The sequence below is a fragment of the Varroa jacobsoni genome, unplaced genomic scaffold (assembly GCF_002532875.2).
Source record: "Varroa jacobsoni isolate VJ856 unplaced genomic scaffold, vjacob_1.0 scaffold_1143, whole genome shotgun sequence".
NCBI lineage: Eukaryota > Metazoa > Arthropoda > Arachnida > Mesostigmata > Varroidae > Varroa > Varroa jacobsoni.
The window spans coordinates 165,515-183,516 of record NW_019214045.1 but is presented as its reverse complement, the minus strand read 5'-3'; the positions used below and the strand labels follow the sequence as shown (position 1 = coordinate 183,516).

Sequence of the window (18,002 nt, the reverse complement as noted above, 5' to 3'; positions counted from 1 at the left end):
AGCATCAGTTTTATCTATTGGATAAAACTGATGCTGAATAACAAAATTTGCTGCAAAAACATTTACCTCATACATTCTTCCCCGGTACATCTCGCCGACAATATTTACGAAACTGAAGTACTTTGAGCAGAGTGTGGGGAAACGAAGAAGTTCTGGCGTCATCAGAGGCATGAGAAAGTTTAGGCCATGAAAAGCAACATCAGCGACGGTGAGCTGGTCACCAACGCGGGTTTCCGCATCTCGAGCCACGTCCGGAAGAAAGCCCATTATATCCTTAAGCAACACCTCACCGAGTAGATGTACCAAGTCGAGAATATCCTGATATTGGGCTTCTTCAGCCGACGGATCAATCGTCAACTTTCCCGACTGGTGCTTCGCGTAGCCTTTCATAATATCCAGTATACAGGCATACACCTGCGAGCATTCGGGTTTCTCCAAAAAGTTTAACATGTTGACCGCCACTGACAGAAATACTTGTATGCACGCAGAGACCATCTGCTGGTAATTGTGGTATAACTCTAGCAAAGCGCCCACTTGCGGCAACAACGGCAACACAAAACGGCTCATCATTTCGGCGTTGGTCACATGGACGCCATCAATCGCACCCGTAAGCCTCTCGAGCAAATCAATGACATTTCGCCTTATTGACTCTTGCTGATAATCTCTTCGGAAGGAGTCACTCGTTCTGAGCTGTTCCATGGTGTCCTGTATAGGTCGTAGGAGCTGCTCGAAATACTGGCCTTCATTTTCCTTGAGCATAGTACCGGCTAGGACAAGCGCCTTTACGAGCGAACGTTTAGCCGTTGTAGGCAAATAATGAAAGCTGCCACAACACTCGAGTCGCAAAATATCTAAAAGGGACGGACACTTGATGGCCCTTGAGCAGCGATCCATTGATTTTAGCAGCACCATTAAACACTGACACGAATCGATAAGAAGTGACGCTTCGCCAGTCCACCGAAGAAGATTGTTCTTAATTTTGCTGACGACGAACTCCAGCACCCACTGGCCAGCTTCCGAATCTCGTCCGAAACAGCGTAGCAGATTAACGCTTAATTCCGTGTAACGAGTCTCATCAGGAAGCAAGTAAACCGGGCACCAGTGGCGAAGAAACCACACCAGGGTGCGGCCCACCTAATAAAAGATAACGTAAAATCGCAACATCTTATGTTTTACTACTTTTCTTTCGGTGAACAGACGACATGAACATCTACTTTAAAAACAGCCAGCAATCTATATCAGCATAGAATTTTTACTAATCGTCATGGGCCAGAATGGAATGCTCTTGTCGCTCACCTCCGGACTGCAATGTAGCCGCGCGTCAAGAGCACGGGTTTCCATTTCGCAGAGTCGAAATACTGCAACAGGCATACGTACTACAGGATCCACGTTAGTTTCTGTGACAGGTTGTGACGGTTGAGACAGAACTCTGCAAAAAATGACACCCCACAGATACGTTACAAAAAAAGCAACACCACCAAACTCAAGAGTTTTGGAAGACAAAAAATCCATTATATTGGCATCTCTCCTCGAATATACCTATTGGACTATGATTGCACAAGTAGGGCTGCTTTAATAACTGTATTATATGCTATAATAATTGCATATTTAGGTATTATAGAGGTTCGCGAATTCACCCGTCTTCAAGGATTTCCTACTACCCGCCCACGGATTCGAAGTCCGCTTGTCAAACGGATTGGTAACAGCGATATTATTGCCATAAGAAATTACGGATTATATATTTCTAAGAGCAACTAGTGTCTTTAGTCATTAACAAGTTTATTCATTACCTTAGTATGTAATAATGCTGTTTCCAGTTCAATCTGCAGCACACTTGTTTACTGGTTTGCTGAATATTTACTATGTAAAAAATATGAATAAATATATACCTGATCATGGAATGAAGAAAGCTAACTATAGTAGTGTGTAACTAGAGCCCGTATTTCTAAGAAAAGGAAAATTACAAATCGTAATTTATCTTAGTGTATGCTAATTAAACCTAATTGAAACTTGCCTCAGCGTTGAGTCAATGCTGACGCTCGCTTCATTCGATCGGCAGAAATTTGTGATCGGCTGAGGAATTAGATTTGTTTCACCAGTGATTACGCCTGTTGAAAGTACGTGCCCCGAGACGAGCACTAGCCAGTGTACGTCCTCCGAACATTGCACAAACTGGGCTGTTGCCGTCATGTTTCCCTCGAGCAGCTGTTGAAGTTGCATTGTTCTTGCTTCCAACAGCTGACTTAACATAGGCAGGCTTTGATCTAAGATTTTACGGCCCATTACACCTAAACGACGAGTTCAATTGTCAATGGTAAAAGAAGTAAAAGCAATAAAAGCGAAACTTACACCTAAAACGGTTACCATAGATGAAATATCAAATACTATTGAAATGTTCCTTCGGAACTTAAAACTTCTAAAGTGCAAAGGTAATTGGCTGCTCAAGCAAAGAAACCAAACATTTGTGACTAACCGATTACAGTCAGCTGATTCTTAAATTTCGTTCGATCATCCTCTTCGTTTTCCTCATCAATCTCACGTTCATCCCCACATTGCTGGGGCTTCAAGCCGTCCGGAGGCGCCAAATGCGCACGAAGATAGGTTGTAAATATCTGTAGCACCGATTCGCGCATCTGTTGCTCATCAAACGCGCTGTCCTGAAACGCGAGATGGGGACAGGGTAAAGAACACGTAGGTGTTTTTGAAGAAAACCCGGATATGAGCAGGAAAGCGTCCACTGTGAGCAGAAAAGATGGGCGATAGAAATGCAAAGATCTGATCGATCCTATCATAGAAAGGCAAACCTTTTTATTGATTAATGTTGCATATTGGTTCCGAAAATCCTTTTATTATCGGACATGATTCCTGCAACGTGGATAATCAAGTCACAATACCCGCAAAATACTTCGGTGAATATTATCCATTATATGAATGAATGTAGTGAATGCCAACAATGCTTAGCAAAAACCCGCCTCATACCTGGCATAGCGTCGCCCAGTTGGCAAGGATGGACTCGAGACTCTCTGCGTATACTTCATCGTCGACTAGCTGTGCTTCTTCCTGCGCAGCCATCTCGATCAAGTGACATGTTAGACACGTCATTCTGGAAAGAAACCATTACAGATGTAACATCAATTGCTCATAAGAAAATGAAAATACAAAGCACTGAGCTACTAAGGTAAGTATGAAACAACTTAGAATTGAAAATATACATAAAGATTACCCACAACTAAACTCATTAATGGATGTCTACATTCTGTTTAAGTCGCAGTATTACCTTTGCAGCAATAACGCGAGAATGTCAGGATTAAGCGACATCAACGCGGCTGGCTGAAACATGAGCAATTTACCAACGGCGCCCGATACCCCGACGACAAGGTGCGACGGAAGCGGAAGTCGCCCGATCATTGCTAAAATTCCTTCAAGCATCCATCCTATAAAGGTTCTATAACGAGATAGACAATTATAACTAGATGAGCGATCAAGTGAATTATGCATGTTATTACTCTAATTAGTCACAGTAATGAACACAAGAAATCTGATTGAATGTACAGGCTTTTTTTTATTCAAATCTATGGAATATTTTCGTTACTTATCGTACTACAATGAAAACACTCACTGCTTAGCTCAGTACATCACCGCATCCGAATCTGATGTTAGAAAACCAGCAATTCTGCGTATTGTTTTCAATAAAATCCAATACTTTTAGTTTAATTAGATTTCTTAAAATTAATCTCACTGAAAAAGATCAACTATTGTTTTTCGTAAATCGGCACTCGTTAGTTAAATACTCAGCTCATCTCAGCCATGTTATTGGCGCTGTCTTCTTACCGTTGATCAGCGCGACAGACGAATATCAGTCCATTAAGTGTGCATAACTGATTGATGCACTGTACAACATGATGTGCCAAGGCCGGGTCATGATGAAACATATCGAACAGTTTGAAGAAGAGTGCTGGTACTTGAGCTTGTAAAAGGGTAGCTTTCCACTCACGACCTGGCCGTAGCGCTGGACAGACCTTCATATTCAGCATTAATCACATAGAATACCATAACAAACGAAAGATAAACGCATGTAGTATCTGAGCTCTTTCAACATTTTTCATCTCAGCAGTAATTGTGATGGGCTTACGTTTAATATTTGGCATAACTTTTATTCAAAGAGCGCAAAGGAAAATTACTGTGCAATATCCAAAAAGACAAGTAGGCGACAAAATTTGTGAAGGAAATTCAACTCATTTACCCTTGAAGATGAATACCTCCGAAGTTATACCCCATTTTTGCTAGCTCAATTTTGCACAATAATAGTTGTGCACAAAAATAGACTACTAGTGAGCTTTTTGTTAAAATACATCAATAAGATCGGCTAACGCAATCAAAAATACAGCGAAGTAGAGTTATGTACACATTACGCTATCGTCCCCTTGATACTCATGACTGTCGTCACGACATTCGTTGTGGTGAAAAAGATGGTCAGCCGAAGGCACCCAGTGATCGCACCATAATGCTTTCTCAGCAAGGCTATTGACATAAAATGTCTAATCTCAGCAGCCAAATTTCAAGTTGTTTTTTTTATACATCCCGACAAGAATGATTTGTACCGACTCCATTTAATAAAAACCTGCTATAATGTAATACCTGAGTTTCAAATAGGTGAACCAGCTTTCTTGGCAGCATCATGGTAAAGTGGAAATTCCAAGAAAGGATTTGCTCGGCAAGTGAAAGGAACTTCCTGATCAAGTAGAGTGCGTCCGTGGGAATAGGTTGCTGAATTCTTGAGGCTTGGGTCAGACCATGGAGACAGAACTCGAAGATACGTGGTAAATGGATACTCTCGAACATCTTCTTCGCACGCAAGTGAGCCTCCCACGGAAGACCAACATCCGAGGCCCGCGTCGACGACGCAAACTCGTTGAGTAGTGCCGCCAAGACCGAACAGCCGACCACCTATTATTATGATCATTATTATTACGACACACTTCTTTTAAAGGTTTTGTTATATATGGATATATTTTTTTACCTATTATTTCACGACTGCCCGCGCAGCACGTGGGAGGTTCTCTACGGGGATAGGTTATCTATACGCCAACGATAATTTTGGGTAAAATTTCGTTCTATGATCTGTTCTTCGCCTTGATTGGGTCAAACAATGCTGTCTTCAAACTTGGAAGATACTTTTTGATACGTTCGAACGTCTAATAGTCAGGGATGCTAAACCTACTGAGAATTGGTGAGATCCCTTTCTGTTTTTGCCCGCACTGACATATGAGAGCAGCGCGTTTTGCGTTTTTTATGTCTTTCATCGAACTTGGATGTTACACGAGTGCTCCGTATATTACGTGTAGTTCAACATACATCTTGAATAGCTTGGTATACGAAATTGGGTTGCTCAAAATAATTGAAGGTAAGATCCAGTTAGACCGGCGGGTTAGGCAGATAACTATATCTCTCACAGGTACTTTGTATTTTAGCGTAACTACCATAGTAACTCCTAAGCTACGGATCGCTAATGAAATATAAATAATAAGGATTTCCGTGGCCGAAAATCAGGATGGCACATTTTTCAACTGATAGTTTGAAATGTAATCGATTGGTTTATTTATTTTTACTATCTTTGTTGTTTTACTATCTATATTTGTATATTATTTTTACATCATCTTCAATATATCTTTAAAAATTCCGATGGCGATATGTACATTCTCGAATTTATGTACAAAATTTACACGAAAGGTGCTAGGGTTGTCTTTTAAGACAAACTTGAGGTGGCCCTGACGATATATGAGTATTTAATACTTTGGCACGAAAAGTACGGTCGCAAAAAACTTAGAAATCGTTTCATCGGTCAATCGCCGACGCATCTTGGAAATTTGAAGCAACGCGTTTAAACGCTGATTTGAGGTCGAAGCTCGTCCCGTCAAAAATCTAAGATATATTGATGAACTTTACTGATTCGAATTGCGTTTTTAATAACTGCAGACTGGTGCTTCGTCCTGGTCTACAGGTGAACTCAGCATCAAATATTAGTTCTTACCCGCCAGCGTTCTTGAATATAGCCCTATAAATAATTATTTCTACCAAATTACGTGCTACCGCTTATAATAGTCTTCTGTTGATAAACTCAACCTTCGATCTTTACACGAGACACACTATGGCTGTTTGCAGTATGCCTGGCACTTGGGCATTTTCGCTAAATCGCCTGAATACTCGTTATAGATTGAAATTCCGAGCCTCTTAAACACTTATGACGGATATCTCTTCGGAATCGCACTATACTTTGTTTTTTTTGGAAAGTATCTTTACCGGGCTGACATCTATATTATAGACATTAAGTTGAAATGGCTCAAGAAGCATTGGAGATCCAATTCGTTGCACCACAGCAATTCGTCGTTCGACGATTTTCTAGATCCCAAGAAAGCGCTAAATATTTATAATTTTTCGCGATCATTTGTTGTTAGTGTTCAGCCGCCAGTGCGCCTAATAATTTTCGGCGCGTTTTTCAAAGCTATTCGTATACATACATAACTGTGAATCGCTCTTGGGTCCCTGTGCCGCAGAACGTTGTATTCTTCAATTCCTCGTTGTCTTCTGCTCGCTTCAGTAATCTTTTCCTTCAGGTCGCAACCTTATGCTGATCACATTATTTTTAAGAGGAAACAATAACTGAGATATATATTCGTTAATTTGCGACCGTACCTTTCGCTCGTGTGGGACGCGTTCGATTAGCTGGTAACTTAGTGAGCTTAAACTTTCTCACATGTTGACATGCGCGCAGTCGTCAAAAAATATTTCTTACTCTACCAGGTCCAGATTGCAATTTATCGCAGCATAATTTTCTTTTTCATAGTTGAGTCTCTGATGATCGTTTTGCTCATCGTGTATAGGTCCGAAGATGCAGAATTCAAACAAAAATTACTTCAAGCCGATCGGATTGAGGAGCACCCCGACGTCTGAAATTAAGTCGTTGTTGTATGGGAAAATGTCGAGGAGAGATGTGATGTTATGGTTTGTCGGGTGGGATCCGTAACAAATTTTATCAATCTATGATTGGCACAGAAGTTATCAATATCCTTTCCTTAAATTCATTTGAGTTTTACTAAAACGCGACATTACTAAAATGCAACTAGGATTCATTTTTAGGGAAGATATAGTTTGCCCGTAGATATGGCAGGCCTGTCGTCAACGGCGAGTCATGCTAAGAGGAGAAAAAAATTTTCACGTGGAATCTCACGATAGTACAACATTTCAGTATCGTTCCCCTGTCTGTTATGGTGACTCCCATTATCATAACCAACGTCAAAATACCTCAACAGAGAGTCTGCTATCGCTACTACGAATTCTAATTTTCTTTACTGTCGTGGGGTGTACGTTACCATGGTCCCTTAAGTATTCGTACAGTGCTTCTGCCAATACCCCAGTAGATATCTTAAAAATTCTTAGAGTTTCCGCGCATTCCGTGTCGTCTTCGCAGACAGTAATCGTGTTTCGGGTTTTCTAGATTTAATTACTTATTGTTGCATTGGCTCATAAAATATTCTTTGTATTAACGCGCTTTCCTAAGGTTCTGTTTGATTGTCTATTTAGTACAATAGCCGGTAGGTGGAATGGCGGCTGGTGCTACACCTGCCTGCGCAGCCGCGTTTTTAGTCACCAGTGCGCTCATCTTGCATTGGCAATCGAATACAGCACGCTCAGATTTATCAGATCTTAAACTAAATTCTTGAACTATTGTCTTTGTCACCAACCTGGAGTCGGTTGTTATCGCTCATGATCAGCTGACTGAGATCGTTTAGCATTTGCGTGATAATGGCATTGTCCCCGTCCACGAACTGTCTCTTGGTCATAATTGCAAGAACAAGAACCATTTGTTCGCGAACGTAATTCTCCATGTTCTCACGTGATGTCAGGTAAGCCAGAAGATAATTGCGCAACGCCGCGACCTGGCACCAAAAGAAGCAGTCGCACACAAAAAACATTTTATTTACAAGGCACGCTATGTTCTTGTTTCATCTTTACCGCCGCTATGAGATAGAAAATCGCAAGACAATTGTCATTTAAACTTATAGAATGTAGCAGATCGTTACGATGAGCATGTTTAAAAAATCTGTTAGAACCAAGCGGCCGGTTTTCAGATTATATCAATAACCAAACAAGCATGTATTACCTAAAAAAACAATACTAATTCTATTAGAATAGCTAACCTGCTCCAATGAAAGGTCCTTCCATTCACGTATAAGTGCGTTTTTGAGCAGTGTGGCTGCTTGAAACTGTACATATTGAACCTGACTTTCCTCCAGAAGCACCTGAAAATATGAAATGAAATCTCTCTGAAGGCACAGTTTGGTCATAATCGTTTTAGAAGCTTGGTAACCTATGCGTGTGTTCGCCTCACTGTCAGATTGTATATCCAAAACATATAATTCGCAATGCGTTGTCGCATTTCCATACAACATATCCACTGAATCAGATTACATACAAAAAAAAAGGAGTTAAAAGCCCTCCTTACCTTACAGAGATCAAAGGGCTGTTTTGTTTTCTGGAGCTGCAGGAACACCTGCTCGGCTGCATGCCGTTGTTCTGACGTCACGAAATTTGGTGGAGCCTGAAAACCGCAATTAAGCACTCAGCTTCGCGCTACGATGACGTAATGGCCCTATCCGCTTAATGCACATGTTTAGCTTCTTTACTTTTGTTGAACATCAAAATTTATCCAGGGTCCTTAGTAAAACACCCTCAAAAACAAAAAGAATGAACTCACAGTGAGCGTTTTTCACACCTGTGAAAAAGCCCCAGTGTACTTTACATTGAGCCCCACTCTCAAGCTGAAAGAACTTCACGAGCAATATTGGTCATTTAGTACCGCTCGTAACGAATACTGTTCAGTGTGGATACTGGTGAATGAGTTCTAGACTAGCTTACTCATCGAATGCGAATTAGAAAGGGTTGGCCGTAACACGGGCGTGATGCTCTCGAATACAACAATGCATTTTTTCTTTTCCTGTTCTTTTCTTATTAATAATAATTTACCATTTTCTAACAATCAGTTTATCGTTTTCTACAATTCGATATTCGGTCGCTTAAAGCAGGGTAAGTTTCTCTGTTTATGTATGTTTACCAGCCCTCTCGAAACCCGCTTCAGAAATTTTTATAGCTATTTTGGCTCTACCTAATAAAAACAACTACATTTCTCCTGAGTTTGCCAATCTGCTCACAAACTGTATAAAAGTAATATCTGATACGAACTGATGGTCGGTTCCAATGGAAAGCAGAAACTTTGTATGTGCATCCAGGATAAAAATAAATGATTATACCTTCTATTTTCTCCTACGATTGCTGCTGATTGCAAACTCGAAGTAGTCAGTCGCAATATATTCTTTGCAAAGGAATAATAATAACAATAGTAAGAGGGGTTGCTATCAGTCATCAGCGTGGTTAGCTTACAAGCCAATAGCCCTAGTGACAAAACACTTGGTTGATGATGTCGATGTCAGATTTCGACACGCATATCCATATTAGTCGATTATCCGGGATTATTAGAATCGAAATTCGCTTTGTGAAAATGTTCAAATAGTTGGAAGAACTCTACCCTATCGTAAATTGATAAATCAATAAATAAACGAAGCTTGCGTCGAATAGAAGGCTATAGCTATGTTGCAACATGAGTAGTTAACTCGGTCAAGAGAGGGATAAACAATTATAGTTCGTTTACCAAGAATGTCCTAGCAGCATTCTCCAGCTCCTGCATCGCTTGCTGGCTGGCCACCTGCATCCTGAATGACGATTGCGTGGATTTTCAATGTTTCAATAAATTCGATATGATCTGAGTCACTTATTCATATATATGTAGCTTCCGTAATTTAATCTCGTGTTGCCGGTCGTCTTGCTGTTATGCTTATTCGTATTATTATTATTGTTGTTGTTGTTGTTGTCGTCGTCGTCGATGAACAGACGTTTCCGACCAGTTCAAAGCAGTCAAACAAATGTGGGAGATTTCAACACTGCGAACATCTCTCGTATTTCTACAAAGACGTATGCACACTCACTCACTCACAGGTTTGAGACATAAAAAAGCACAGACTCAACTGGCTGAGAGCGATGCTGTCTTGTTCCAGCGAACAACCGGCTCAGTCTTGGATCGATTGGGCACAACCCCAATTGTTTAATTCGTTGGACACTCGACTACAAGTACTGACTAAATTCACGTTATAGGTGCTACTTCGATGAAAACAGCGATATTACTTGCTAATAACAAATATAAAACTGAATAGAACTATACCAGATCTGCTGTGAACGACAGAACAGAACAACTTGAATAAGAGTCGCATACGCTATTCGCCTATTACGACTGCCACGAAGAACAATAGCTCGCGTAAAGTTCCCTATATACTTTAAAACTTCTTTCCACTCAGCGGTATGTAATAACACTCATCTGCACACAAACACTTTTATAACAACAAACTCATTGACAGGCAGAAGATTCGGGTCTCACTCCTCAGATACAAGCAAGTCGGCGGTGTACTGCAGACTCCGGCCGCGTCCGTCGACGTTACATAGATATATGTTAATTCCTTGCCATCATATACACAAATACTCTGTTTACTGGACGTCTGTGATAAACCTCCATACGAGTGGTACTCTTACTGCAATAGCGACATCCGATTGGAGAAAAAGCTTTCCGATTTGTCCAGCTATGCATCTACATCTACTGAATAGCTGTGTTATTTTTTACTTCTTTGATTGTAACTACTTCCTCGGAATCTGCTGATTGACTGACGTACTGCTCAAACGGCCTGCGTATATCGAACGGTGCTGTACGGCGCCGGTCACTGCGAATTTAGCTCGGGATTTAAGTCGGCTACGAAGCTGGTCAACCTCAGGAATGAAATCAACCGCAACGGGTATAGCCAACACTCGATTCCTGGCCAGCAGCAGCAGACTGAGCGCCGAAGCAGCTCTGTGATTGAGCAGATGAGCGCCGCAGGATGGATGCTGACGACAACGACGATTTCGGCAATAATAACACAGCCGCCGTCAGCACTACCACCACCATCGGGGTGAGTGGGAAAGAAAAACTTACGGGAAGGTTATTGCTGCGAGACTTGGATGCCGTCTGCGAGGTGAGGCAACGCTACGGGGGAAAGAGAGAGAGAAAGAGAGAGAGAGAAAGTTCTCTTAAAAGATCAATATTGCAGTTTTTTTTATAAGAGAATCGAACAAAATTTGTCATGGCTGCAATTTTAAGTGAATCTGGGAGGTACATGGTATAAATGCAAAGTAATTAGAACATCGTGATATTTTTTGTAGTGCATTCGCAGAGGGCACGTCATTTCCGGGTCTTTTTCTGGGTGTTTGAATTTTGGCGGTTAGACAAAGCAGCGAGGATCAGGACTATTGCGGGAGTTAAAACCCATCCTGGACTGTGTGTATTTGTTTAAAGTTAGATTCGAATTTGTGAGGTTATCTTTTCCAAAGGTCTGTCAGAGTAAAGCTTATTAAATATAAACAGGTTGTTTGTCCTTGAGTGAACAGTTTGTATTTGTTGTGTGACGAGCAATCTGTTTAACGCACATCTTCGACCTTCTTTGAAAATATTAGACTAAAAATCAGGAAACAATTATTCAGAATAAAAACGCTAAGAACAAGTTGAGGTGCGAGTGTTTACGTTTATATATGTGAAGTGTCAACGACCTATAAAACATTACTGGAATCAAAGTTCGTCATTGCACGATACAAGCTTGATTTAAAAAAAAAAAAAGGGTTTTAGCTGCATTCTGAAATTATGGTAGTAGAAAACTAATTGAAATCATCATTTTAAAAGATACCCAAAATGCATATTTCCAGTAATAACATTAACAACAAATACCCTTAGAATTCAATTGAATTTGTTCAAGTTACTATTCAATAAACAAACGTAATGGGGAGAATACTGATTTCGGAATTTCGATTTAGCAAAACGGTACGCAATACAACAGCTGTGTTTGTTCTCATTGGGCCCATTTAAAAGTGCAACTGGTGCAATCTAGACATATCAGTTCAGTCCAGAGTAATCCATATGAAGATAATCGAAAACACTGTATAATAAAATATCTTTGATTATAATTCTAAAGCCACTCTTAAAATGAATTTATCTAGCTGTCTTTGGTTCAGGATCGAAGCATGGATTATGTTCTTGTAAAGAAGCTAGATGATAACTGCAGATATGCCTGTATTATTTTCATTTGGTAGCCAACTCTCTATAAAAAAATCGGACTCTGCATTCTAAGTCATATTAATGTCAAAAATGCAAAATTTTTTATCGTTGACCTAATAATTTCCATGGGGAATTATGGGCATATATGGATTTTGACCAAGTTATAAATGAATGCTCGATATCTGCTATCCGTTATGAGAATCGATCATTTATCTTATCTTGTAAAAAGAACGTGCTACCTAGTGGTATATAAAGTTACAAAGCGTGGAAATTACTAACTGAAATCTGTCAATACAGACCAATATAGACTATGGTATGTTTTGTTAATGCCATCAAGTGACATTTATTTCTGTCGTCAACGCATTAGAATACCTCATTATTTAGGCAATGACTATTATTGCAACTAAATTATTCAAACTGACTCGCATCAGGCCAAATTATCCTTTAGCATGGATGAGGTTAGTTAGCGCATCCGGCGCTTACAGATATGTTCACGTTCAATTTAGTAAAGAAATAAAATTCAGATATAAAAAAGTAACATTTCGTATATCCTTATAAAAGTTATTCTAACTCAGCCCATGGTTATAACTTGCAGCTAAAGTACCTCGACCTAAATATAGACGATGTTGCGGCGCAAGCGGTTGTCTTTGGCGCCCGATTCGCTGGCAGACCTCAGGGAAATCTCTGCCGAGGAGCTACAAGGCACCCGAGTAGCGCGGGCCCTTGAACTGCAACAGAAGACAGAGGAGCGACAAAATGAAATGGTTTGGTCAAAGTTCTCATGTCTTATTTATAGTACTCAGGCAACACAGTTCCATTCGGTTCCACAAGTAATGTCCAGCAATACGTTTAGCAAAATTGATTTATGTAAAGAGTCGAATTTCGATTGAAAAACCCCACACTCTTAGTGATTTACATTGTGGCTCTGGTAATTTTGTCAGTTCTTTTTCAATTTTATTTTTAGTAATTTTATGATACCGCTAAGCTGGGAAAACACGTTTCCAAATCGAAAAATATTCGGAAATTAAAATAACTAAAGAGCACTATTAATGAGTTGTATAAATGAGAATATTAATGAGCACCTGCAGTTCAGGGTTAAACCGATAGTGGGCGTTGAATTTTCCAGGATAAACAAACTCCGAATCTTGAAGGTGACCAACTCTCAGCGTATATCCAAAGCTGCGTAAAGCTTTCACAGGACAACAAGATCACCATTAGGAACGCGTTTGATGTACAGCTTATCGACTATATGATTTCGTTTGCTAAAGAGGAGAAAGGTATGAAACAATAAATTTGTTTAAAGTATGTAATATGTCTGATTTCATTAGAGGTAAACCTTCTGTTTTTCTAGCTTTGAGTCGAAGTGTGTAAATCAGTTGGGTGCAAATTTTTTTCCTTAAATTAAAATGCTTTGGAAAAATATCTTATGAAAGACCATTTTTCAGTGAATGTATGATCAGGTTGCTTTGCCAACAGGTATATGTGTTATATTACGTTTCAACTTCCATTGTTACAGATGGCAATGCAACAAACTTCTCACTAGCTTCCATGACACTGGATGCATCGGGTAAGATTTACGGATATAGAGTAGATGCCGTACATCAGGATGTTTTCAGGCTCGTATCTGGCATAGGTGTTGGCAAGAACATCGTAAACGATGGTGGCATACCTGCGGCACCTGAAGAGCTCGATCAAGTTAGTGACCTAATTGTATATTTTAGCGTAAAGGTAGTTGCAAGAATACCACTTCTGTTATCATTTGTTCTCTGCGAAGCATGCGCTGCACTTTCTCCTTAAGGAATTTTACTATATGCCTGTTCATTACTATGCGATGTTTGGTTTCTTTTATCTCTTAAGGACAGGAACGATCAAACCAAAAAGGCGAAAAAGCGTCGCCTGAGAAGTACATACATCGGCGAAGAAAACGCTCATATCGGAAATATTGAGATCGATTACGAAATCAGTGGAAACGACATTTTAACGACGGTTCACCACAACGATGGTACAATGCAAAACCAATAATTATAATACTAGTGAGATTTTGTGAAGAATATGCTGATCAGATTCAAATTATAGTATTCTTATCTATGCAGGAAGTTCTCAAAAAATATAGTGATAAATAGTCAAATCATAACATCAGGTGACAATGACACGAAAAAACTGTGACATAGTTCAATGGCCATGGGATTTATAGAATAGAAATAACAACAGTCAGTAGCAAGTGAGTCCAGCAAGCATTTGTGTTCTGCTGATCGCAACCAGGAAACGCCTTAGGCCGAATAATGTCATACAATTTGGTTCCAATGGAGACGGACTCTGTAGACATCGAAGGCAGTAATGCGTGGTGGCAGGCTAATGGCTCTGTTCAGTATGTCCCCTGTGTGGCTGATAATTTGCCTACGATAGCCGAGCGCCTACCACTATCGACGTACTTACTCGAACAGAACATGGAGGCTACTTTTGCGGTTGAGACCTCATGTCCACTACCAAATCACCCAAGCCAGGGCGATTACAACAACCTTAATGAGTCGGTGGTACGTTTTAAAGATACTAATCATATATATATACATATGCAGGACGTTCTGTAGTAGAATTTCAGTTTTTATATATAACTAATATTTGAACTACAAACAAATCTATATAAAATTTATCGTTTTTCTTCTTGTCGCAGGTGTTCAAAATTATTATTGTTCTGGTCAATAATACACTGTTGACAATGGTGGACTAACAAAGTTCAATAAATATTAGTTAGACCTCAAATTTATATATAGGATGTAGTGCTCACACAGAAACACCTTGTTTGTTAGAAATTTGGGCATACTAAAACTGCTTTTTCGACATTCAAACAGGTGTTTGACCCTGATGCAGAGCCACTTCCAGTAGCGGAGGATGTTCATGACAGTCATATGGACATTGCCCCTAACATGTCAACTATTATGGAAAGAAACAATTTTGGGGAAGTAACTACTTTGAACCAAACTGCGATATTTGCGTTTGACTTTCTCGAGCAGTTGAAGTCACAGGGACTCAACTTTGCCGGGCCAACCCAGTTCAAACTCAGACGCTTCAATATTTGTAAGTATATTGGAGAAACATTGTCATCGTTAGAAGACGCTTAAATTTGGCTCCACGTTTGTATTCGACAGTAATGCTCCACAAATGTTGTAATTAGCGTAAACAGTAACCATCTTGAGATGTATTTATTTTAGTTTTTAGCATATATGTATGAACTCTTACATTGTTGTGTCGACCGGTCTTTCTCTAATATAGTGGGCCACGAGAAAAAAAATCCTGGAGGTACACAAGCACAGAAAAACCGAAGTAAAAGAAACTTGGACTATGTCATGTTTAATGACGACAGCTGTGTCGATTTTTTTGAGGATGCTCAGCCAAACTTGCCAAAAACAAAGGGAAGGGCACCAGGTAAGCTATCGTCCTTCGTTAAGTCTAACTATAGTATCGCCAGCGTTCAACTAGAGAAAAAGTGAGTCGTGTGTTAAGCTCATTGAAAGATATGTTTTCATGCGTTCTGTCATAGCGATACAACATGCTGAAACAAAAAGAAAATTCAAAATTGAATGCGAGTGTTGGCATCTTCCGCCTTTGGCATGAATGTTACATTTCAGAAATGTTATCGATACTCTTTTGTCGAGTAGAGGCATGTACATTGCTGTGGAGTTTCATAGACAATGTACGGAAGTGTGTTTCTGCATAGAAGAAAATACCAAGAATACGTATAGATTTATATAGTAGAATGCTGATAGTGGGACTTATAATAATACAATACGTAATTCACGTCTACTTCCTACTGTAGCCCGGTCCGCTACGACGTTAGCTTCGTTGACAATGGATCGCTGGACCAGCGATTCAACCACACTCACAGTGGAATTTACTCCATCGAGCTTTGAGCGCCTGACACAGCTGTTCGAGCTCAGCAATATCAGCGTACATCAAAATAAACAGAAGCCCGCGGAGGATTTTGGTGAAGGTATGAAACAAACTGTACAGACGTATTGAATTCGAATTCTTAAGTCACGCCCTAAAATTGTTCCGTGTTGAACTTATTCAAAGCATTTACTAACTTTTAGGGTATTTAAGAAATATCCATAATCGGTGAGAGTCTACTATACCGCACTCTAGTACAAATGGTTACATGAATATAACAACAACAACAAAAACAAAATCTAATGTTTGCTAAGTGACGAATATTTACGAAGGGTTCGAGGGTTCACGCGCACTGCTGCCGCATTTTTTCTGTCTGTCTTTAAACAAGTAGGCCGATTAATTGAGTATCGAGATGATGCAGACGATCGGCCAGTAAGCCCTTGCGCGGACGATCATTTTAGCGATTTAGGAAGAGACGTTGAACACGCAGATCGGGATTTCAATATTGAAAACGTTGAGGCTGTCGACAACGACTTCAATGTGCCTTATTCACAACCTGCAGAAGATGAACTTGGATACGATAACCTAATTAGCGCACCAGGAGTCGTTGCAGAAAAGCTTGTCATTGCGTACACGAAAGCCGCTAAAAAATTTAACGTTCGTCAAATGAAGGAAAGCTATTGGAAGGTAGGTACAGAAACCGTGCATAACGATGTCAATCTTTGTAGTCTAGTTGTGGATGTCGAAGTGCCGAACATCAAACTTTTTTAACTAAAGCGCTAATATTCTTGGCTAACTGGATGCATAACATTTGTCCCTAATTACTGATAACTGGATTGTAAAGATTTCACCATTAAAAGTGATGAAAGCTCCTCTATCTAGGGAAAACTACGAATTTGTTGAGTAACAAAGTATAGAGTAAAAACTGCTGTACTAATAAGAGCATACGGGCGTATCAAGGTATAAGAGTCGACGAATTACTATTTATGAAATGTCAATAGTGGTTATATATAGTGGACGTAATAGGGACCACAAACACCATATTTATCATCTAACGTTATTCGTTACCTGTTCATTTTGTTGATGGTATTTTTACATAGGTTTTAACTAACAGTATGGACAAGGCTGAGGCTATGGATGGTGAGAAGAGCTTTTCGCAACTGTTTGACGATGTTCAACCTCATCTATCCCAGATGAATCGTAAAAACGTCTCTTTACCTTTAGCCTTTGTCTCGATGTTGTTACTTTGCAATGAAAAACACCTTATGCTGAAATCGGAGAACGAATATGATTTTAAAGTTTATCAAGCTCCGAACCCATACAAGTAGAGGCCAATCAGTGAGAGTACCGTTATCATTGTATTCTGTTATCACTGTAGGGAGGTCTACTTATTGATGAAGATTAAGCAAGTACAATAAATTGTATCTAGAGATTAGCGGCAGCAGATGAGCGGCGATAACGAATGTAGAAATTAGATCGGTTCGATATTTAATTCTGTTTCTTTCGAGTCGATGTAGTTCAGATTTTAAAATTTGAATACACATACAAAGCGGATTCTTATTTTTTGCAATTTGCTTCACACTGCGTTAGCGGCTCATGACTTCAAGCACGTGCTAATTTGTGGGTTAATCAGAGCTAGTAAATACATTCTCTTTTGTGTATTTTGTGTACAAAACATTCAAAAGACAAAAAAAAGTGTAGTCAACATCTATAATAAAGAACCATTGATTTCATTTTAGTGTAGACAGAGTGTACAGAAGAAAAAATTCTGTTTCATGAACTGCATACATAAGGTTTAATTATCTGAAAAGGTGAGGGGTACATCATAAGTGAATTAACAAATTTGTATATAGTTTTTATCAATCGGGAAATCAAATAAAATGTTAGCGATTTTGTTTCACTATTTAATCAGGTTTAGCTTTGTGCGAAG

General features: G+C 39.6%; 2 protein-coding genes across 5 annotated transcripts in view; one reads left to right on the top strand and one right to left on the bottom strand.

The window, feature by feature from the left end:
• The window catches only part of LOC111267068 (exportin-4), a 14,722-nt gene extending 3,681 nt beyond the window's left edge, over nucleotides 1-11,041 (bottom strand). For both annotated transcript variants that reach the window (XR_002684395.2, XM_022845041.2), the window contains exons 1-12: nucleotides 9,707-11,041; nucleotides 8,504-8,599; nucleotides 8,199-8,300; nucleotides 7,743-7,937; nucleotides 4,639-4,947; nucleotides 3,832-4,019; nucleotides 3,278-3,445; nucleotides 2,980-3,103; nucleotides 2,474-2,657; nucleotides 2,015-2,288; nucleotides 1,297-1,429; nucleotides 67-1,134 (exon numbers count right to left, since the gene is read on the bottom strand). Coding sequence is in view for 1 of the 2 variants with exons in the window: in XM_022845041.2 (XP_022700776.1) it covers nucleotides 67-1,134; nucleotides 1,297-1,429; nucleotides 2,015-2,288; nucleotides 2,474-2,657; nucleotides 2,980-3,103; nucleotides 3,278-3,445; nucleotides 3,832-4,019; nucleotides 4,639-4,947; nucleotides 7,743-7,937; nucleotides 8,199-8,300; nucleotides 8,504-8,599; nucleotides 9,707-9,766 (2,901 nt within the window). In the remaining variant the exon portion in view is untranslated. The remainder of the gene's footprint in view (nucleotides 1-66; nucleotides 1,135-1,296; nucleotides 1,430-2,014; nucleotides 2,289-2,473; nucleotides 2,658-2,979; nucleotides 3,104-3,277; nucleotides 3,446-3,831; nucleotides 4,020-4,638; nucleotides 4,948-7,742; nucleotides 7,938-8,198; nucleotides 8,301-8,503; nucleotides 8,600-9,706) is intronic.
• A 306-nt stretch (nucleotides 11,042-11,347) lies between these two features.
• LOC111267069 (non-SMC condensin I complex subunit H) lies at nucleotides 11,348-17,980 on the top strand. 3 transcript variants are annotated; one of them, XM_022845045.1, is made up of 11 exons: nucleotides 11,348-11,416; nucleotides 12,783-12,951; nucleotides 13,314-13,464; nucleotides 13,704-13,882; nucleotides 14,045-14,189; nucleotides 14,450-14,721; nucleotides 15,037-15,262; nucleotides 15,458-15,610; nucleotides 16,002-16,175; nucleotides 16,464-16,759; nucleotides 17,173-17,980. In XM_022845045.1, the coding sequence occupies exons 2-11, from the start codon at nucleotides 12,811-12,813 to the stop codon at nucleotides 17,398-17,400; spliced, it is 1,965 nt and encodes a 654-aa protein (XP_022700780.1). In that variant the 5' UTR covers nucleotides 11,348-11,416; nucleotides 12,783-12,810; the 3' UTR covers nucleotides 17,401-17,980. The 3 variants fall into 3 exon arrangements, with proteins under 3 accessions (XP_022700780.1, XP_022700779.1, XP_022700781.1); XM_022845044.2 differs by having other exon boundaries at nucleotides 11,355-11,469; XM_022845046.2 differs by lacking the exon at nucleotides 11,348-11,416 and adding an exon at nucleotides 11,548-11,645.
• Nucleotides 17,981-18,002: the final 22 nt, after the last annotated feature.